This window comes from Parasteatoda tepidariorum, chromosome 9 (assembly GCF_982258835.1).
Source record: "Parasteatoda tepidariorum strain Cologne lab strain chromosome 9, Ptep-v5.0, whole genome shotgun sequence".
NCBI classification, from domain to species: domain Eukaryota; kingdom Metazoa; phylum Arthropoda; class Arachnida; order Araneae; family Theridiidae; genus Parasteatoda; species Parasteatoda tepidariorum.
The window spans coordinates 66,359,837-66,384,356 of NC_141763.1; the positions used below are offsets into that span (position 1 = coordinate 66,359,837).

General features: G+C 27.0%; 1 protein-coding gene across 6 annotated transcripts in view; it reads left to right on the forward strand.

Annotated features, from left to right (window-relative positions):
* Positions 1-7,570: 7,570 nt before the first annotated feature.
* LOC107446848 (disintegrin and metalloproteinase domain-containing protein 11) overlaps positions 7,571-24,520 on the forward strand; it is a 225,812-nt gene continuing 208,862 nt past the window's right edge. For 4 of the 6 annotated variants that reach the window (XM_043038688.3, XM_071187140.2, XM_071187141.2 and 1 more), the window contains exon 1: positions 7,586-8,074. In XM_043038688.3, coding sequence (XP_042894622.2) covers positions 7,993-8,074 — 82 coding nt within the window. In that variant the 5' untranslated portion in view covers positions 7,586-7,992. Of the gene's footprint in view, positions 8,075-24,520 lie in introns of all 6 variants that reach the window. The other 2 variants (XM_087152048.1, XM_071187139.2) reach the window with 2 other exon arrangements.

Consider the following 24,520-nt stretch of genomic DNA (forward strand, 5'->3'; position numbering starts at 1 on the left):
TTAGATCTGATTTTGCAACTAATTCGCCTGTAAAATTAATCAGCATACTTAAGGTTATGCTTTTAAACCAGTAAGATTGCCTCCAAGTATGTGATTACTAGATCAAAAGTGATTCAAGTTGTTAACTTATTTTATTTTGCCCACAGTAAATTTCGGTAAGTTGGGACTACTTCAAAGCATATTAAAAAGTTACGTAATTCACTTATTTTTACGAATTATTAGACTACTCCTGGAAATTAATAAACGCAATATTGTATCTTAAATATGCATTGCACATGCCACAAGATGTTTCGCAATGCCTACCCTTGATGCATACTCTAAGAAAATCCTTTTCTAAAATACAGTTTAAAATGCATACACATTATGGTTCACGCGCACTTAATTGTGGAAAAAATTTTCTAAGTTTCGTATAAGACACTATAGAAAAAAGTGGAATTAAAAATAGCAAATTCAATATGATGGTCACCACCTAAGACATGGATGTTTTTAGTAAACACTTTTCACTAGGTTATCAATAAATATTAAGCTGAAAAATAACATTATCAAAATTTGATGAATCATTGACAAAAAAATTAAAAATTAATATTTTAATTAGACTAAAAAATTTTATCTTTTTCAATTTTTTCTTAAGAAAAGGAGATGGACTTTTTTAGTTTAAATAATGCTCGCCGACCCTCATGAGGCACAGGCTAAAACTCATTTGTCCCCTTTGAATATCTCCTTGATAAAGAGATAGACTATATGTAAGAAATTAAAATCAATATTTGAGCAAGAAGAAAAATTTTATTTTAATGTGCCCTAATTTGGGCAGTAACTCCATGTAAAAACAGTGCCTTTAAACAAAAAGTTTTCTTGAAACATTTTAGTAAGTTATTTTTTACTACAACAAACACGGGTTATTTCCTTATTAATTCTTTTACTATTCTTTGACATTTGAACCCTTACAATAACAGGATTTACACTAACTTCTTAATTTTAGAAATCTTTTCATTAACAGCACCTGCCATCCTCAACACGTTACAGAAATCGCTCAACAAGGCCATTATGTTTTAAAATGACAACTAACTCCCGTTTGGCCTAGTTAATATACGATATAAATCAAATAATATATTTTTTCTTCATGACTGAAACAAAGGTTCAATTAGAGTCGTAAGAACAATTGCAAAAAATGATTAAGCTCTCTTTCATTGCATTCGTTCTTGAAGGCCATAAAATGTTTTCGTAAAAAGGAAGCGCTGTTTTTTGCTCGTTAATCTGGTCCCAAGACAAATTATGGAATGTTGTTTGAATTTTCAACAACACTTTCCAACTAACTTTATTCAAGGTTTTTTTTTTTTTATTCTTTTGTAATATATAAACGTAAGAACAAACTTAAAACTGAATTTTTGATAAGAATTTTATGTTCCAATGCGAAAAAAAAAACCTATTTAAATTACAAATTTGTTTTTTATCGCTAGTAAAAATATAAAATTCTATTTTACTTTTTTTTTTCAAGCAAAAGCGTGAATTCGGGTTCGAATGAACATGTCCGAATTTCCAGTTAAATTTAGCTCGTAATTCGGGTTCTAATTACCGTGTCCTTCATATACATGTTATATCAATCCAGTGGTCCACACTCTGTTACAACTGTTAGAATTTCCATTCTAAAATAACCAGTTGTAGTCTATCCGCCCACTTAACAGTAAAGTTTACGGTTAGGAGCATATCTTTACGGGTTTGAAACCGTTTACAATTGGTATAATAAAAAGAAACATGATCGGCCAACTTTTACAACTGTCATGGTTTAAAAATGAAATTTAACTGGACATTGGAGTTAGGTTATGATAAGCTTTTCACTAGGTAATCGTCATTGGAGATAAGTTGTAATTGAGTTGAGTTTTGTCAAGTAAACAATGAAATGTGGCTTAATTAGTTTATCTAGTGGTGCTGATGCGTAAGAAATGATATTTAGTTGACTTTTTTGTGTCAATAAGTTTTATAGTGCTGTCATTTATGAATGAATGAGATTTTCGTATTTCAATAGTCCAGGGTCATCAATTGAGAAGTGAAATAAGCGTGCAACTCCTTACGTGTTGAAGGAACAGAGAAAATATTATGATGCCACCGGTGCTCCGCAAAAGCTGCAAGGAGCTGAGTGGCTTCATAAGGTGTTCACTTCACACTAAGTACTAAGAGATTATTAGGCATCTACTGTAGTATTAGGATTTCGATGATGGAAAAAATATTAATTTGTAATTCTTATCACTCGGTTTAGCTTCACGCTTTCGATTCTCATTGGCTGTGGGCCTAGTTGGAGCGGTTGTTTATCTGCATTTGGTGAAAACAGTCCATAAACAAATTTTTTCACTGTTAATAGTTTGCATTCCATCTCTTTTACGGCTATTTGACTGTTTTGGTTGAATATGGTAAAATAATATAGTAATAAATTAAGGCCTCACATACCTTTTAATACTTCAAAAAATCGATTTTTTTTTAATAATATTTTATTCTATTCTATGGATCTTTCTGAAAATTTGGAAAAAAAAGCATAAAAAAAATCACATTAGATCAAAAGTTATCGAAAAAATAAGTCATACATTTTCTTTAATAAAATATGTCCTGTTTTGTGTTTAAACTCATTTATCTCAAAACGCTATTTTTACACCTTGCGCGCACAATATCTCGAAAACTATTGATTAGAATTGCACAAAATTTTTACAGCAGGTCTCAAATACCTGTTTCTATAAATTAACGAAGCCATTTGAAGGTGGGATTAATGTATTGACATTTAAAAAAATGAAATAGCAATTTTTTTTGTTAAAATTTTTTAATAAATTTTAAAAAAAATTTTGCATACAGAAAAAAGTAAAATTATTTGTTCATTCTTCGTCATTTTAGTTTTACCATATATTTCTATACTCACAAAAAAAATCAAGCAAATATTATGTAAACTTTTTCCAGAAGCTTGCGTGCAAATAAAAACAGAAAAAATTTATTGAATTAAAATTTCAATTAATTAAGAAATTTCTTAATTTTTGAAAAAAATTTTTGCATTGTTTTCAAAATGTAGACTATGTATAGTGTCATATTTCAAAATTTGGTATTTTTAGAATAATTATTATAAAATTGGCAGATGATTGAAAATTGCTCGTTCTCTCTCATTTTTTACCTATTAAAAGGTATGTGAGGCCTTAAATAAATTGTTGCTTAACCATTTTTTTCGAGATATTTATTGCAGTGCATGGCTTTATGTTGAAGAATAGTTTGCGAGTTTGCCAACAGATGGCGCTGTATTTTCAAACCACGCGCAAATAGACGCAAGTAATTTCAGTATAAAAGTGATATGGTATAGTCAGCATGATCACCATATCTAAACCTTTGAGCCTTCTGGCAGTAGATATTAATATCACTTTCTCGACTATCATTTTTATGAACGATAATGCACTTAAAAGCCAGCACAGTCTGTCATTTTCCCAACATTTCCAGCGATATTTCGCCTATTGTCATTGATAACGCAATGACACGCCTTCAGTCTATTGTCGACTGACAAGATAAGCTCATGGAACCCACAAATGTTCAATAAATAAAATATTCTAGCCTTTTTTTGAGTTTCAAACTGCTATTTTTTTCTTTTGTTTCATATTAAAGTTACTGTGAATTTTTTCTTCTCTCCAACGTAAGCTTCGGCTGCATGTTCTAGAATACATACTTTCGAAGTTCCCTTTGGATCCGTTCTGCAGAACTTGTGAGTATCTGTGCTATTGGAAAAAAATATTTAGCAACATCCATTATTTTATGTTAGCAGCCTTAAAAAAAAATCTTTTATATTTAAAAAGTATCTATCACACAGCTTTCCAAAAACTTTTCTATTTAGAAAAAGAGAAAAAACACGAGCATTACGTAGTACATTACATCCTCTTAAAAGCCTCAGTGTTTTCTTTGGAATTTATAAAGAATCAATATTGAAAATATTAAAATAAACTTTTAAGAAACAAATATTTAGTATTACTTTGGCAAATAAAAAGCTAGTGTATTCTGTATTTATCAATATTTATTAAAGAAAGATATTTAACAATAAATATTGTTCGCCCTAAAATAAAGCAAAACCATCTTTTGGAAGAAATGTCTCAAATGAACGTTATTTTGTCCTTTTAATGAAAGCAATGTAAGAAATAAAGTTGTATTTTTTTTTCAATTTAAAAATAGAAAGCCGTGTCGATACGAATTCTGCTCCCTGCACGCACCGACCACAGTGTTGGCAAAAAAAAAAAAAAAAACACTTTCAGTAATTGACGGATCATGGATTAGAATCTCCTTGTAGTCGGGCAAAACGTGGGATGTTTTCGTGACTTTCATCTCTATGTCAACTAAATACTCGCCTTCACGAAAGTTAGTTTGTCTCAATACTTGATCGAGGTGTTTCCTTGTCTTCTGGGTGGGGTTCAAAATTGCAAGGTTGTGGAGTTGAACATTGATGGTCGTTAACCCAATAATGTAGCAGCTCTGCAACACAAAAATTAAATTAAATATAGAATGCTAAACGTTGTTAAAAAAAGCATTAATTTTTTAACTATACTCCCTTTTTTATTGCAAATAAAAATATTGTGCTTTAAGCCGTTGATTAATTTTCAGCAAATTCACACTTTTTACTTTCAGAAATATAAGAACTTTGTACTAAACAGTGTAAAATAAATAAATGGCATTACTTCTGTAAATAAAAATATTGTGTTACAAGCATTGTAAAAGAAATGGTAGCTTTATTGCAAATAAAAAAAAACTGTTTGCAAAGAATTGTAGTGGTACTTTTGAACATGAAAATACAGCTCCCAGAAATATAGCGCATTATAAAATGAAAATATTGTAGTACCTAAGCAAATAAAAATTTAGCGAACTAAGCTTTTTAACAACTTTTATTACATTAATTAGAATTATTAAAATAATAAATATTATTTTCTATAAAAATGCAAAGCTGTCTTTAAAAACTTATTTCTTAAATAAATGCTACTTTGTTTCATAAAACTTAATCAAGCATACAAAAATATGAGTTTCAAATGTATTTTTTAAGTTAAGAAAGCATATGTTTGATTGATGATAAACTTAAAACTCACGCTCTTGTCTTAAACTGCAGAATTTTTTAGCTAGATTTAAATTTCAAAAGAAATAATTAAGATTACGGTGGTTGTTCTGATGTTTCTTTCCTTTATTCAAAAGTAATAATCTTTCCGAATTCTCACAGAAGTGTATTTCTCAGGAGGTGAGAGAATGACACAGATCTAAACTATAAGGTTCTGACAACAAATAATTTTATATTTAATACACTGCCAAATTTTTTAGATAAAATTTATTATTCTGAATAGTGACAGTAATGGCCATAAATTATTGCTAAAATTTTCTATAAATATTTAAAAAAATATTTCATACAAAAGGACTAATTTTTAATATACATGATGTTAATGGAGTCAATGTAACATCAAAAAAGACAAATAAATAAATAAAATAAAAACTTTGAATAATATCTGAACGTTTACAATAAAAACAATGGGTATAAAGACCGAGCAATTATTTCAACAAAAACTAGATAAAATTCTGTGCTTTAACCTTTTGACAGAAATAGAAATTTTTATTAAATATATTTTTCATATTTTTATATTAATTAAGGCCAAAATAAGAAAATTTTTTTTATTTAGCATTTTAATAATTTTATAGCTATGATATACAGTATAAAACACCGGTGTTTTTCTCTGTGTTAAAGGTAAAATCTTCAAAACATGGCTCAAACAATAATTTTTCGAATAATACTCTTCCAAACAATAATTTTTTCTTATTTGCACTAACTTTTATTAAAGAGAAACAGTTAATAACATATTTTTTATACTTTTTTATTGTTTCATATTAGTTCAGGCAAAAATAGGTGAAAAATATTTTATTTAGCATTTTAACAAGATATAATTATGAAATACAGCATAGAACACCGGTATTTTTCTCTGTGTTAAAGGCAAATTCTTCCAAACATGGCTCAAACAATAATTTTTCAAATAATAATCTTCCAAACAATAATTTTTTCTAATTTGCACTAACTTGTATCAAAGAGAAACAGTTAGTAACATATTTTTTATAATTTTTTATTGTTTCATATTAGTTCAGACAAAAATAGGTGAAAAATATTTTATTTAGCATTTTAACAGGATATGATTATGAAATACAGCATAGAACACCCGTATTTTTCTCAGTGTTAAAGGCAAATTCTTCCAAACATGGTTCAAACAATAATTTTTCAAATAATAAACTTCCAAACAATAATTTGCACTATCTTGTAGTTTTTAAGATCTAAGAGAAACAGCTAGTCATTATTGAAATTTCTTTAATTTACAAAATCAATGATTAATAAATTATTGAATATGAAAGAATTTTATTTTCTAGTACATATATAATTCCGATAATTTTACATATTTTTTTAGTAACTATTAGATTGTCTTTTATAATAAAAAAATACCAAATTATTCTTTTTCTCGTTATTCAGACAAGAGAAAAAGAAAATACATAAATTGTCATATATATATATATACAATATATATGTATATATATGATAAATTTTATATTAATAAAACTTTAAATAGGTTCAGTTAATTAATTTTTTTTATGTAAATAAAATTCTGACTCAAAAAAAAAATTATCTACTTCGAGTTGTGAGAAATTAATTCGCGAATAAAATACATTTTACGAACATCAACAAAGCTTTAAACAAGCTCAATTTAAAAAAAAATTTAGTTCACGAATTATGGAAAACTTAGTCTATTAATAAATACAAAATGATTAATTCAATACTAGATAAACTTTAAATGAGTTAAGTTAAATAATTTTATTAAAATAAGGCGAATTCCTATGATTGGATTCTATAATCCATCTGCACCGTGTTGTAAGATATAATAGAAAATAATTCCCGAATTACGAAAATAATACACTTACAATTAATAAATAGAAAACATCAGAACTTCAAAGCTTTTTTTGTTGAGTTAATTAACTAAGAATTAAGTTTACGAATAACCAAAAACAAATACTGTTTATTAAAATGAAATGGCTAATTTTAAACCATCAAAACTTTATATAAAATCGGATAATTATCTTTTTTTACATAAATATTCCATTTAAAAAATTATCCACTCCTAGTTGTAAGCAATGAGAGAAAGGAATTCGCGAATAAAACACTATTTATAAACATAAAAGAACAAAGCCTTAAAGCGAGTTCAATTTTGAAAGAATTTACTTCGAATTCTGTAAAACGTTGTCTAGTAATAAATACGAAATGACTAATTTTATACCAACTAAGCATCTAGCAAAATAAATTAACTGAGCCAAGTTAATTTATTTTGTTAACGTGAATAAAATTCTGTTAATTGCTTTCATATTATTATCTACTCTGAGTTGTGAATGACGAGAGAAATTAATTCGCGAATTACGGAAATAAAACACATTCAATTAATAATTATAAAACAACAGAGCCTTTAAACGAGCTTAATTTTGGCGCGCTAAACCAAAAAGCTATTTCTAGAGGGATAGCGCTCACTCACTGAATTATTGATCGGCAATTTTTACTTGATCAAACGCCGTTTTCGCCGAGCAGTTTCAATCGTTACCCCTCTATTCGGTTCCGAGAGCGGTTCTCGCGCGTTTAGAACTAGCGAATCGCGAGTAGTGATCACATTAGAACACCGCTTCTTTGCCTGCTTTCTGTAGTTTATAGCCATTCTTTGTTTCACCGAATCTGGATTCACAGACAAGACTGTGAACTTCGTCGGACGAGATGCGAGCGTGCCGGTGACAGCAAAAACAATCCAGTATGCACGGAATGATGTTCTGTGCGAGCCAATGGACGCCATTTTGGATCGGCAACCTTTACGAGGGGGACCAGCTAGCTACTGTGACGTCCATGCTGTGATGTGCGGTGCAATGATGAATGCTTACGCAGAAGACTGCTTAATAATGGCTAAAAAATATGTCCCCTAATCTCAAAAAATGCACTGGGTTCTTCTGCTGACTATTTTCTTTTGTTATGCGTCTTTGTTTCCTGGATTAAGTGTGACGAAGAAAAAAAGAGGTAGGTGATTTTTTTTCTTCTTCTTTACTGTTCCTTCCCCCCACGGCGGAGTGGTATTCATTTTTCCGGTTTAAGAGGGCAACTAGTCGCGAGCCTTTTAACTTGTTTGTTTTGTTTTTATATCCCAACTGATATCGTCGTAATTTTTTTTTTTTTACTCATGAATGGATAGTAAAATTATCGTTTTGTTTTGGTTAACATCGTTTTATTTTAATATTTGATTCGTTTGCGTTCGTAAATTTTTATTAACTTTATTTTTATGTTTTAATTCAGAAATATTGCTAATATTTTTTTAAAAAACTTTTCATAGCGGTGTTTTAGTATTTTATATCAGTAAAAACTAAAATAAAAGATACGATAAAAGAAAAATATTAAAAATGCTTTCAGAAGAAAATGAATTGTTTGGAAAATCTCCTAACATATCCATATTTTTTGATATTTTTCATGGAGTTTTAGTTATTAATGTTTTTCTTTGTATTTTTAAATTTGATAGTTATATAGTTTATTGTTTTATTAAATAGTTATAAGCATTAGGTGTTATTAATTGCAATATCCAAAAATTTTTTTGAATCCAAACTAATATCGTTGTAATTTTTGTTTTTGTTTCTGATGACACAATAACAAAATTATCGTTTTGTTTAAGTTATCTTTTTAATTAAATTTTTCGAATGTTTAATGGAATGGTTTATCGAGTGGTATATATTTTTTTATCGATTAATTATAAATTTCAGAAAAGTTGCTTTTGTACGTTATACCTTAATTATAATAGTGTTTAATTATATTTTAGCAGTAAAACGATGTAATATATATATATATATAGATAAAAACATATTTATGCTTTCGCATAACTGCATATCCATATTTTTGACAACATGACGCATAGACTTTTTTTAGCTCATTAGTTATTGATGTTTTTCATTTTTATATTTGTTAATTATAATGAAACTGCTATATATTAGTATTCAATATTATTTATTACGATTTCCTTAGCCTTTATCCTGAGGGAGACAATTTAAGAGCTAATTTATTAATTTTTCTAAATTATAAGTGCATAATGTTGATTGATTAGCAATTTTTAGAGTGTAAATAGTTCCAAACTCTATAGACTTTACTATTTTATGTTATGTTAAAGAAAACTTATATGTTGCCAATTGCTTTTTTACTGTAGTAAAAATTATTAATAATATTATATCATGCTGTTAGTAAAAATTATGTTTAGACAAATAATATTTTTTTACTTAAATAAATTTTTATTGTAGTATTGAAATTTTATTAAACAAATTGAAATCTATTAAACAAATTGAAATCTATTAAAACAAATAGAAATGTATTAAAGTATTCTTGTGCAAACTCTATGTAGTTACTTCTTATGTTTGAAATTCATAAATGGAAGGAAGTTTATAAAGCATTTCAGTAAAAACTTGACACCTTAATTTTAACATTATTTATAAATGTATGAAAACGTGTAAAATATTCTAGTGAACACTAAATATACCTTAATTTTAAAATTATTTATAAATGGAGGAAAATGTGTAAAGTGTTCCAATGAAAATTGTGAATATCTTAATTTTAAAATTACTTCTTTATGAAAGAAAATGTTTCAAGTAGTATTCCAGTGCATCTTAATTGATGTTTATAAATGAAGGAAAAATGTTAAGTACTTCTACTTAAATTTTTCAAATTAATTATATATTTTTCAAGTTAATTATGCTAACAATCTTTTCCACATAAAAAACCATAATGACCTGCAAATTTTTTTTTTGATTACAAATAAGAAAAAAATTTGTACCTTTTTATAGTCAGTTCTTTGATCATTTTATTTAAACAAAATGTTATTCTTTTTAATTGTTAGATCAAAACTTTTAGTAACATTTTGAGATACCTCTAAAAAGAGCATGACTGCTTTTCTTAAACATTGTGCAAATTAATAAAAATATTAATTAACAAAATTATTAATTAATAAATTTTGAAAAATATTTATCAGATGGTTTATTTAATGTCTCTAGGTAAGCTGTAAATAGATAAGACAAACTATCTAACTGTTTTTCAAAGTGTTATTTTTGTTAATTATAGTTAAGCAACTCATTTTATTAATAGTCAAAAGAAAATTAAATCATGTAACAAATTCAGGGTTTTTCCTGAGTTCCTTTGATAAATAATAGAAGTTATAAAATAATCACAATTCTTAACAACTGAGTTGGGAAAAACAAGTAAAAAAAATATTAAAATTTTTATCTTAACTGTTTGATATTTATTTAAAATAAAACGTAGTATAATCGATCTCATAAAGAATGCAAAAAAAAAAAAGAAAAAAAAAAGAAAAGAAGGAATTTTAAATTTTTTTAATTAGCTTTGTTTTTATTCAAAAATATCTTAAGAAGTAATAAAATTTTTTTTAGTAGGTTCTGCTCAATATCTAAATGCAGCACTTTCTCTCTCTAATTGTTATTCTTTTATGAAAATACTATTGTTTAAATTTAAAGTATTGATGCATTATTTTCTTTAAATATTAGAGAAATTTTTTTTTTCTTTCAGTTTGACTTTTTAAATTAAATATTTACATTTAAGATTTTCACTCTTACAAATTACCTAGTTTTTATTTTATTTTAAGTTTAACTAACGTGAATTATAATATTTTGTTCTTGTGTTGTTTTTATTAATTATAAAATATTTGTAAGGCTAATAACACTATTTTTCTATTAAAAAATCAAAACAATAAGAACGTTTTTGAGTAAAGGCAATTCTAATTTATTTAAGTTAATAGAAATTTCAGATTATTATTGTATAATAATGGAGAAAATTAAACTGAAACTCAGTAAATTATATAGTAAAAAGTAAATGTAATAAATGAAAGCTATTGTTAATATGTTTTGCAAATTCTTTATTGTTTTTTTTATACATCAGATGCGTTGTTTTCATTAAATTAATTGTTATTTAAAGTTTAAATAACAATTAACATTAACATTAAATGACATAAACATACTTTCAATAGCGACAATAACAAATATATATTTGCTTTTATATAGAATTTTGCTTAATTCTCATATATTTTCTTAAAATATATCTGGATTAGCAAATTTATGTTATATTGTTAAAATGTAAATAATACTTAAAGTTTTTTTTTAAAGAACTCTAAAATAATCTATTAATAATTACAATACAAACAGCTATAAATAATTAAATATTAGAAATTATTAATTTTTAATTATTTAAATATTTTTAATCTACATAGTTTTGCAATATGACTATTTTTTTTTAAAATAAAGATTTTTAATATTTATATAGATTTTTAAAGAAGCAAATAGATTTTTATAGAAATAAATTTTTAAATCAAGGTATTGTGAGAAAATACGATTTAGTAACTGATTGTATTTTTTGTTATAATAGCTTTGCAGAAGGATTTTTATAATAAACTTTAATATTTTCCCTTATATTATTTCTCAGCAATTCTGGAATTGTTTTTTTTATGTATATTTTAAATTAAATTAATTTAATAATCATTTTAATTTCATAAAAAGTATAATAATTTTTATTTGAGATGCTTGAAGTTCATTTACTTGCATAAAGAAGCTTTAAAAATTAAATAAAGAAGGGAAAAAATGGAGCACTTTTTATAGTGAGGCAGCAATGTTTTATTTTATGGAAATGAACCACAGAAAATTTTTTTTTTTTCGGGGGTCTCTATAAATTCAAAATTTATTCGAAATTTATATCTAAATTATAATTTAAATGCTTGTCAATGTTATAAATACAATAGCATTTTATACTAAAAATTATAAGATATCGTAGAAGTATAATAATTTTGAATGAAAAGTGCATGAAGTTTGGCAAACTTTGTCTTTGATGCTTGTAAAATAAAATCATAACTGCACGGATAAAAAGATTCTGGTAAAATTTTCGTACTGTAATGGTACTAGGATTTCTGGCAAAGGGGGAAAAAAGCATAGTTCTATTAAAATATGCAGTATTAAAATTCATTTGATAATTTTTCCCTTTATATGGTAACAATTTATGGGAAATTCTTGTTTTTAAAATTATACTTATTATCACACATGTAGTAAAAAATACAAAACTTTAAAGTAAATTTAACCGAATAAATGGTTCTTATGCCATGCTCTAAGGTTTCATGATAAAATAACCGATATTTTATTTGTTACTTTTACAAAAATCATTACCAAAGCAGTTCACTAAAAATTACCTAGATTTTTGGTGTTTTTATAGAGTCAGAAACACGGCAATTTCGACTGAACGTTTTTCCTGTGTGTAGTCAGTTATAAAATGCACATGAGCATCTTTAACAAGAATGTATAGTACAAAAGTAGAACGCAATATGAACTCTTGAACTCCATTAAAGAATTTACAACCTTTTCTTTTTTATTATTAAATAGAAGAAATAACAATTAAAAAAGATAACGAATTAATTTAACTTAAAACTTGCGAGCAGAGTTGCGAGCAGCAATCCGTGTGCAAGCGTCTGTAACATGATGAGTTAATCGTGAAAGCTTTATTTTAATAATGATAAAGAAATTGGTGATCCTGATAACGCTTTGACGGAGATAGGTCACCGGTGTCCGTTTTACACAGCGAAAATGTATTTTGGTATTTCTTAATTATAAAAAACAATCCCATATTTACTAAAAATAATCTGTTAGATTATCGGAATTATATTTGTTCTAAAATATAAAATTCGAAAAAAGTAGCTTGAAAATTTTTCTTGTCATTCATATTTAAAAATGTATCAATAATTGATTTCGTAAATGAACGAAATTCCAATGTTGTATAACTGTCTCTCTTAGAGCTAAATAACTGCAAATTTAAAAATTATTATTTGGAAGTGAGTCGCGTATGAAAGATTTAAATCTTAACGCAGAAAAAGACACCGGTGTTTCTTTGCTGTATTTCACTACCATAAATTATTAAAATGCTAAATATAATATTTTTCATTTATTTTTTATCCAAATTGGTACAAAATAATGAAAAAATGATGAAAAATATGTTTAATAGAAATTTTTCATCAAAGGGTTAAACAATGACGTATTCAGTTTGCTAAAAACTGTTCTAAAACATTATTTCCTTCTTAAAAACAACGTAATTCTTGAATTTTTTTTTAGTAAAATTTGATATCATTAATTATGACATATAAATACACAAAATCGCTTTAAAGGATTTTTCGAACTTTAAAGCAAAACCAACAAACACTTGGCTCATCTAAATTATTTTAAAGCTAAGGTAATTTCAAACTTCTTTTATATTTGAGGCTTTTTGGCTTTGCTTTTAAGCATTCCCAACTAACTTAGGAAAAGCTGTATCAGACAGTAATACCTTGCTTAATTTTAAGAAATCTCATTACTTTCCATATCAGTATGAGTTTCTTAATGATTCTAAGGGGATCTTAAGGCAGTGACCAAAATTAATCATTATTGCATTTCCCCCAACAAAGGAAACCGAGTCCCAGGTACCATTTACTACGTTGCTGGAAGGATTACAGTTCCTTGTGCTGTGAGGCTATCTTCCAAAATGGTCCCTTCATTATTCTTAATTAGCATACGGCTAGAGTTTTAGAAGATTAGCCTGGACCGTTTTCCTGGCAGTGGTAAAAGATCAAGAGATACTGTGTGCTTGGATATATATACCTGGCGTGTATTTGCTGGAGTGCTAGAGCTGGATTTAGTTTCTTGAGGGCACAAAATGATGGCTTCGTGTTTATTTTATTGTTAAGTTTTAGGGATATGATTTGGCGTTAAAATATTTTCTGAAGTTTCAGTGACTATAGTCGATGGCGACTAATAAAGTGTTCAATTTTGATCTTTGGATTCTATGTAATTAGTATGTTAAAATTGTGCTTTTCGAAATTATTTTTGGTCGAATGAAAATTTATTTAATAGAAAGCGCGAATCTGGTTGAGATTTGAACCCTGTTGTTTATTTTGAATTCTTATCTCGTGTGCTTTTGTATTGCATTTAATTGTTTGAACAATACCTTGTTTGCTAGTTTGTGTTTTATTGAATAGAACCTGATTAAGAGGAATATAGCTAGTGGGTGTGAATCACGTGACTGTTGTGAATCTCTTAAATACTTCGCTTCCTTAAAAATTGAAACTTCCAGCGGATTTATCTTTCTCAAATAAATGCTTAGTATATAATTACTTTCTCCTTGTGTATTTATTTTTCTCTTGTTTGTTTTTGTTTCTCGCACAATTTATTAGTTTAAGTCTTATAGTGCCGACCGGCCTGTGTAGGGGCAGGTAACTATCCTTGCATCAGAAAAGTCCTGGGTTCGAATCCCGGGCAAGGCATGGATGTTTCTTTCTCTCTCTATGTGTTCTATGTCCTTTCTCCTTCGTGTGTGAATGTGACCTGCCCCATAAACGGGTTGTGGTTGTGTGAATGGCGTGGCAGAAGTCAAATTCCTGGCCATAGATGGCGCCACTGAAAAACAGGAACAATTGCACCCCCACTGCCTAAACAGGCATGCGCCAAAAAAAAAAGTCTTATAGTTGTTATCCCGAGTTTGGAATGTTTGGTAAACAGTCACATTCAACTCTTGTGAAATTGCAAAGTACATTTAATCGGTTTATTTAAAATTTCATTATACAGGATGAGCAAAAAGTTCACATGATATGTTAAATATTTACGAGGACGTTATACCACGGGAAGAATTATTCATCGCAAATTCTCTTTCACCCCTCATAAGTAATTTATAATTTAGAGTAGAGTTCAAGCAAACCTAGAGTAAGCCAAGCAGTGAAGTTTCAAATACTGAAAAGAAAATTTCAAAATGTTAAAATGAAAACACATTGTGAGCGGATTATGAAAAGCGGTAGTTAACATTTTGTTATTTTGAATTTTTTTTCAGCAATTAAAACTTTAGGGCTAAATGCTTCAATGTAAAATTCAAAAATAGTAAATTTATATTCACATAAGTCGTAACTGGATTTTAGATTATTTAATTACATTGGAATCGTTAAGAAACGTTTTGCGTGACATTTACTATAAAAGTTGTTGCTTTCTAGAAAGTTTTAAACTTTTTTTTTAAAATAAGCTTAACTTGTCTGCCAAATTAAAACATCAAAGTGTAGTGAATCAACCCTTCTCTTGGCAAAAGTGTTACTTCCGCCAACAAGCTATTCATCTCATTATTTTTTTAAAAAATATTTATGCAGCTTTAAAAAGCATGGGTAACTTTTTGGCACAGACTTGTGCAGACTTATTTTGTTTTAAAAATAATGCTTTTGGAGCGCCACGTGGAAATCATGTGTTTATTAATTATTCTACAGTTGATTATTCTTCTGCCCACTTTCAAAACTAAAAATGTTTCATTTAAACTTCAGTTTAATTTTTGCTGTAACATCTTCTGTAAAGATCAATTAATATCTTACAATTCAAGGTTGGCATTTCGTCCAGGAAAAAAAGGAAGAAACTGGACAGAATGAGAGAAACGGGGTAAATTGGAAGAAACTAAAAGTGACCATTACGAAAAAAGTATGGTCAAAACTACCAGAATATGGTAAAATGCACCGTGTTTTTGACTGCGCCGTGTGAACAACAAAAAGCTTGGTGATTTTTACGGGATTGCTTTGGTAATGATTTTGGCAATGTAATCTGTTTCTATAATATCTATTAAATTTGTTAAAAGTGGTTATTTTATCATGATACCTTTAGAGCATGGCTTAAAAACCATTTATTCGGTTAAATTTACTTTTCAGTTTAGTATTTTTTACTAAATGTGTAGTAACAAAAACTATAATTTTGAAAATCAGAATTCTCGGTAAATATGAACGGAAAAAATACCAAACGAATGGTTTAAATACTGTATATTTTGTTTTATTAACCAGTTTTTTTTTTAACCAGAAATATCTTACTATACAGTACGGTAATTTTTCAAGAAATCTTTTCCCCTCAATTGTTTGACAATAAGTACTTAGAATATAGCTAAATTGAATATTAGTAATTTAGTATCCGTAAGTTAAAGGTTTGTCATGTTTACTTTTAAAAAAAAACAAAAACAAATTATTATCATATTATTTTTAATGTATTTTTATGCAGAATTTTAAAATCTATATATTGTATTATTGAAACGGAGGTTTGGGCATTCATATTTAACAGGATTAAGTTGTAAAAATTAGTGCGCTATTTGTTATTGTGAGTACAATATTTAATTTTCAGTATAATATGGTTTGTTAATTTAGTATTTAAATCTTGTTGTAAATGTCATTTTAATAGTTTTTTGTAAAATTAGGTTTTTAATGCACGCATTTACATTAAATAGAGAACTACACTTATTTTAATTTCTTAAGAAATTTTTGTTTCATTTTTTACTTTCCAACTCTTGTTTTTTATTTTTTACCCATTTTAAAAAATTAAATATTAAACAGCTTGGAAGTTAATACTTTTATTTAAGCTAGATAGCAAATAATAAACTAATTTGAAATTGATTTACTATTTGGTCTTTCTTTTGAAAAAGAGTCTCTTCCATTTTCTTCAATTTTGGTTATTAAAATTAGGCTATTATAAAATTAGGCTATAATATATAAACTAATATTATAGCCTAATTACTATATAAACTAATTTAAAATTGGTTTACTATTTGATATTTCTTTTGAAAAAGAGTCTCTTCCATTTTCTTCAATTGTGGTTAAGAAATAATATAAAATTAGGCTATTATACTAATTACATGTCAATATGAAGTTATAATATAAGGATAGGTTATGAAGATAATATAAAGATAAGTTATGAAGACAATATTGGGAAATAAATTTTTGTTGCATTTGTACAAGCACTTGATCTTGCCTAATTTGGATGTAGTGATTTTGAATCTGAAATTAGTTTTGTTCCTAAAGCTACAGATTTTTTTTAACTAACATTTTTAATCAATTTTTTGTCAAATGTACTAGTTTAAAAATTTTATATATACTGGCGTGACAAAAATGTTGCGACAAACCTTAAGGGCATGTGATCAGAATTAAAACTGCGTAGGAACCCTTGCCCAGAAACGTCGGCGAACGCGGCTAGGGACGTTTCTCTATTATGTTAAAGAAGCATACGAAGAAACTCCAATGAATTTCAATCTTGCTGATGTGCCCTAAACTCCTAGAAGTTTATTGTGACATATATGCCCCCCACTGTTATTTATGACGTTTTTAAACTTGTACATTTCGACAAAAAATAGATTAAAAATGTCATTTAAAAAAAGAAGCTCGAAGAGAGAAACCGATTTCAGATTTGAAATCAGCGGCGTAAAAATGTTCCAGAATTGGTTTAAAATTCTTATGCAGCAGAAAAAAATATGTTCCACATTGTAACATAAAGGTATTTCTTGCATATATAAACCTCTCTTGCATTTATATTAAATCTTGCAGGAAAGTAAATAATAAACTCAGATTTATGAACATGCAAAAATAATAACATTTTCGCAACATTGGTTTCTTTATAAATATGATCTCAAAGAATAAAAAAAAAAAGAGTGAGATCCGGTGTTGCCACCTGAATTATTATAATTTTTTTTTTAAATTTACAAATGGCTACGGTTTATTCTTTGCTCTTAAATAACTAATAAAAACCGGATGTAACCACTCCCCATCTATGCACTTTTGGCTTGAAAAATGACATAAATGTGTGTACTTTGAAACTCTTGGCAAACCAACCAAATCTTATCAAGGTCAAAGTTTTCGTGTATTCTACAATCCTCCCATTCAATTCACATCTAAAATCGTCTGTTGTCCGCAGTTCGTAACATTCGAAAAGATATTACTACTACATAATTTCGCTGTAAAATAATTCCCATAAATTTTACCAAAACGTGTCGGCTTTTGTGATCAGATTTCGTTGAAAATATGTACTTGTACCTTTTAAAGTACACGAAAGAGGAGAAAATTTTTTTATATATATCAGCACGTTTCTGTTTCGATTTCGCTCGTAACTGATTAATGAGTTTCGTTTAGTTGTAGAACGGAGTTGAAAAGAACGTTTTAATGATAACGATATGGATATTTTATAGCTGGTACAAGGGATGGGACTTTTCGTTTGTTTCTTTGCTGACTTGGGAATATAAGTACGTGTTAATGAGTTTCGGAAATTCTTCCCCCCCCCTTTACTTTTTTTTAATAGCAGATAGGGCAATGTACGAATTCACGAATGTATTGCCAAGTCAATTCTTCTTTTATTTCTAAAATTACAGGTTAATGTTCAGTTGTGATAAAATTTTGAAGAAAGAAATTAAATGTTAATATATATATATATATATATATATATATATATATATATATATATATATATATATATATATATATATATATATATATATATATATATATATATATATAAATATACTGTTATTTTAATTTGATTGCTACTAAAATATAAAATGAACACTTTCTTTTTCAAAGCAGTTTTTATATGCACCTGTTAAAAGATTAATATATCTTATTTGAGAATTACCAAAGGTTTTATTAAAAGGTTAAGATTTTATTAAGTACAAAAGCGAAAATTTTAGTGCAAATTATGCAAAACACACATAATTTTAGATGGATCATTTGGACAAATATATCAGAGAATAATACCGACCAAAATCATCTGTGTGAGGTTAATTAATGTAGTTGGAATAGCATTAGATGCAATGGGGATGATGATTACATCTAAACGAGGTTGCTTTAATGAAGGTGGTATACGCTAAATTATATTGCGCAATATATTTTTTTGTTTAAATAGACTTCAATATTTATGCTAAACTATATTACTGAGCGGTAGGTATATTAAATTAATAGATAAAGGTGTAAAAATGCAATAGAAATATTGAAATTAATGAGCGGTAAGGTATATCAATTTGTAGATAAAGCTGAAAAAAAAAACTATAAAAGTATCGAAATTAGTGAGCGATAGGGTATATCAAATTTATAGATAAAGCTATAAAAACAATAGAAGTATTGAAATTAATGAGCGGTAAGGTATACCAAATTTATAGATAAAGCTGAAAAAAAAACAATAGAAGTATTGAAATTAGTTAGCGGTAGGATAAATCAAATTTATAGATAAAGCTATAAAAACAATAGAAGTATTGAAACTAATGAGTGAGGGTATATTAAAGCTGGAAAAAGTTGAAAAAAAATCCACGGGAGTAGTGAAATTAATGGGCTATAGGGTTTATCAAATTTTAGTTATAAAATGTATTAATTTATGAATTAAAAGAAATATTGTATCTCGAGTTGTAATGATATTTTATAAGTTTTAAACAGTCAGATATTTATCCTACTACAAGTGTTTAAACATATATAGGACATCCTGTTTGAACAGGTGTATACAGTCACGCATTTGTCAGTCAGATTAATCAACAACATGGTTTGATATCATTTTTTATTTTTTTATTATTAAATTTTAGTTTGTGTTATTAGTTTTTGCTCTGTTTTTCAATTTCTGCTGTTAGTTTACATTCTCCCTATATCGTTTAAATTTTCAATTGTTAATAAAATTTATCCACTCAAGTTAAAATACATTTTTTTGAACTTGTAGAAGATTACGCTTGATGTCTATACAATTTTTTGAAATATTAATTCATTAATTAAATAGGGATGAGCGAAAAACGAAATGGAATTTTCTAATTGGTTAAGCGTTTGTCATTGTTTTAAATTTTGCTATAAGCGATTTAGTTTCTCACATATTTTAAAAATTGCATCAGTGGTAATTTCTAACTTATAGCTCTATTTGAACAAAAAAAAATAGTTTATTGCGCATATTTAAATATTTAATTATTTTTTATTCGCTGTGTCAGATAAATTCAATAAAGAACATTACGTGGTAGCACATGTTGTTTAGGTCACCAAATTTATACTTTTATAGTTGTCTGATACCACGCCCCCCTTTTTTTTCAATTCCTACTGTCAGTTCAAATTTTCGGTCGTTAATTAAATACTTTTTGTTCATTTACTCAAGTTCTAATACATTTTTTTTCACTTGTAGTGGATGACACTTGATGTTAATGCAGTTTTTTCAAATATTAATTCATTAATTAAATTTAATTAAATTTTAGTTTTATATAGGAGAAAAAATTGTAATTATTTAATAAAAAGCAACTAAAATAAAATACTTCTTTGTTGGCGTAAGTAGGAATTGACTTTAAAAAATTTTGTTTTACATTGCTTGTTTTAATGATAAAACCACGATAATTGGGTATAATATGAAAAAAACACAACTACTTCGATTTAGTAGGAACAACATATGACGCAATGCTAAACGAATGGAATTTAGTTGCTGTTTATTTAGTTATTGTTATTAGTAGTTGTTGTTATTTGTTTTAGTTGTTGTTGTTTATTTAGTTGTATTTAGTTTCAATAACTTTTCTTTATAATGCAATAAAATCTGGCGAGCAGCTATGGGTATAATATGAAAAAAGCACAACTACTTCCACTTACTAGGAATAGCATTTACCTTTTAGTTTAATTGGGTATAATATGAAAAAAACACAACTACTTCGATTTAGTAGGAACAACATATGACGCAATGCTAAACGAATGGAATTTAGTTGTTGTTTATTTAGTTATTGTTATTAGTAGTTGTTATTTGTTTTAGTTGTTGTTGTTTATTTAGTTGTATTTAGTTTCAATAACTTTTCTTTATAATGCAATAAAATCTGGCGAGCAGCTATTTAAACGATCGAACACTTCGTTTGTTTATTTGTGGCTTGAAGTTAGGCTCGCAGAAAATGCCGTTATTGGGTTAAATTTAGTAGGAACAACACAACCTGTGACGTAGGCTATATTATACCCAATTAATAAACTGAGTTTTAATTATGTTTACTAAATTCATAAACTTCGGTAAAACAACAATATAAATTATTTCCAAAGGAACTAGACTAATACAATTCCAGCCTGGCGAGTAGCGACTTATAAACAAGACACTTCGTTTGATGCTTTTACTAGTTGCTAGAAACCAGGTTCGCAGAAAATGCTGTTTACTTGTTAAATTTAGTAGGAATAACACGATCTGTGACGTAGGCTATATAGTATACCCAATTCCGAATTTTTTTCTCCCAGTTTAATTTACTTTTTTGAAACCAGCTTTGATGTTTTACGTTTGCGAAATCTTTTCCTTCGTCCTAGGAATTCTTGGAAAAACTCAATCATTTTTTTAATAGCGAAAATAAATTAACTCTTAAATATGTACTTTTTCTTTTCTCATGACATTCAATACTGGGGAAAAATTAAACCCAAACTATGCATTTTGTTATTATTTTTTCCCCTTAAGATAGAAATTTAAAAGTTTTTTAATTTTTTTTTTACTGTTATATATTAATTTAAACAATTTCAAAGATTGTTTTATGTGTTGTGATAAATTATATGCATGAAATTGTTTTGCAATGAACTTCAAATAAATTTATTATGGAAAGCTAAGTATGTATCAAATTCAATACCGGGGATAAAATTAACACCAAACATCGCATTTTGTAATCATTCCCATCCCCCCTTTAGATAGAAATTAGTTTTTTTTCTTTTACTGTTATAAACTAATTTAAATGCCTTCCAAAGATTGCGTTAAAATGCTGTGATGAATTATGTGAATTAAATTTTATGTAATAAACTTAAGTAAATAAATTTATTATGGAAAGCTAAATATGTATCATTTCATTGAAAAAATTAAAACAGTTTCAAATTTGTTAATTGTTTAATTTATTAAATGTTGAGCATATTAAATAACCATTTCTGAATAAATTCAACATTTCGGGTATTTTACATAGCAGGAAGTTTAGATAAATCTTACGTTTGTTCTATTCTACAGTGTACATAGAACACGCGATTCTTATATACGATAAAAACTCTTAAATTAATTCGAATTTTGAATTCTCGTCTCTTAAATTAATTCGAATTTTGAATTCTCGTCTCTTAAATTAATTCGAATTTTAAATTCTCGTCTCTTCAATTAATTGTAGTTTTAAACCAATCTAAATAAGAACAGCAATCCTGGGTTAAGTTTTGTAAGACACTCGCGTATTGCAAAGATTTAACCTGACACTCTTTGCAAAATCTTAAGTATGCTATTAATTTTTTTTTGCAGTTTACTCGACAAGAATTTGAAACAAGATACTTGGAAAATTATCTGAACTTCGAACCATAATACTGTTGAAACATAATACATTTGCTGTAACTTTAATAAGTTGTTAAATTGAACCGTGCTTAAGTCCATAGTATCTTATAACCAAGTTTCGTAAGTATGATTGCATAGATTAATTTAGTTCTGTATGAAGGTTTTAAAAAATCTCATTTATATTGTGATTCCGTGCAACCGTATTTCATGAGTTCTGGTAAAAACAGTTAACTTAATTGAAAAATCTGAGTTCTTTAAAAAAATTCCTAACTGCTTAAAAGGTTTATTTTGTATTGTTGCATTTTTACAAATAAAATAGCTTTTTTTATAAATAGAAAATGTAAAATAAACAGTTACAATATTTTTTTATTATTTAAATTTTAAAACAATTTCTATCTTTCGATTAAAAAAACTTTTACTTGTTTTTTTTTAAGACTTCAAAGAAAATTAAATTTTGTTCAATTCAATTGAAATAAAGATGTATTCAATTCAATGATATACAAATCTCTGTCACATCTTATTTTATTGTACACATACATTATGATTAAATAATATCCGTGCAACAATTTTCAATAAATATGTATTCAATTCAATGATATACTAATCTCTGTCACATCTTATTTTATTGTACACATACATTATAATTAAATAATATCCGTGCAACAATTTTCAATAAATATGTATTCAATTCAATGATATACAAATCTCTGTCACATCTTATTTTATTGTACACATACATTATAATTAAATAATATCCGTGCAACAATTTTCAATAAATATGTATTCAATTCAATGATATACAAATCTCTGTCACATCTTATTTTATTGTACATATACATTATGATTAAATAATATCCGTGCAACAATTTTCAATAAATGTTTTAAAAAATCTTTTTAAGCTTGTTATGACAGAAACAGAAAATTCGAAAAATTCTCTCGTGAATCGAGTAAAACGACTCCTTATTAATTTAATTTTAAAAATAAATAACTCAAACGAAAACTCTAACAGCTCTATAATAAAATAAAAGTAGAAGGTCATAAAAATAAAACATGAATTTGAGTCTAAATTTTATCTTCTCTCGGGAAATTGTAATTAATTAATTCATTAAATTTAATATGTAACTTATTAAAAAAATCTTTTTTGGATGCTAGTGAAGTATACTTATTTTTTTTTAAAATCCCATTTTAGTAATATAATTTTAGAGTCGATTCGTTATGGCGAAAGATTCTAGAATTAATTGAAAAGGGAAATAAGAAAGAACAAAACTACTGTAGCAAAAGAAAAAACAAAAACAAAAAAAAAGTAAACAGCTTAAGCTTTTATTTTGAAAATAATTTTACTAATAATGGGATAATAGTCTTGCAACAATTTCCGTTAGTTCTTTTTGAAGTTTGGCTAAAATCTTTGTTAAAAAAAAGAGCAAAAATACTCTTGCTTGCCAAGAAGACAAAATAAATGCTAAGAATAAATAATGGTAAATTAAATCCGTGCATAACATTCAGGAAACAACATAAAAACAAAATCGACTTAAAATTAGAATTAAAATATGAGTTTGAGTTTAAATCTTACTTATGTTCAAGAAATTGAAGCCAGGAAATAGCTTTTAAATTAACAGGAGACAAATGATAAAACTAGGATAAAAATGATGAAAATAGATAAAAACTGGCGAACAAAAATATCGCTTAGTTGGGGTTGAAAAGAAGAACACATTTATTACAAAAAAGTCTTTTTAAAAGGAAATAAATTGTTGAAGTATGTCATTTATATTTAAGAAAAACTAAATGGGGCGACAATTAAAAAAATAAATTGCTTGAAGACGTGTTATTAAACTTCGGAACTCAGTAAAAAAGAACTTTTAAGCACTCCCTGCTGGTAAAATGATAAGTATTAATTGCCGCTGTAGTTTCATGCACATAAGTGCTATTAATTTTGTTAGTGTGCGATTTAAAAATGGTAAGAACAAAAAGTAATTTGTTGTTTAATAATTATCTGATGCTTATAAACTAGCTTAATGATACGGGTTAAAAAATGTTTTTTTTTTCTAGTAATATTTATGCAGTACTAGAAAGAAGCATTTTATATGTTTAAAAAAATTAATTTCTGTAGATCTTATTATCAAAAATTCTTAATTTTGTAAAAAGAATAAGTACCGACTATCTGGTCAAATGATAAGTATTAATTTGGTACTTGCAACTGCAGAAGAAGTGAAGTGATTTTGTAAGCGACGATAATTGGATATCTGTAAGTGACGTCACGCGTGTGTGTGACTAATCTGATTGGCTTATGAATCGACAAATGCCACGATTTACCAACGATGACGACATTTGCGGATGTCAAATTACCGCTGCAGTTTTATGCAACTAAAGTACTAGT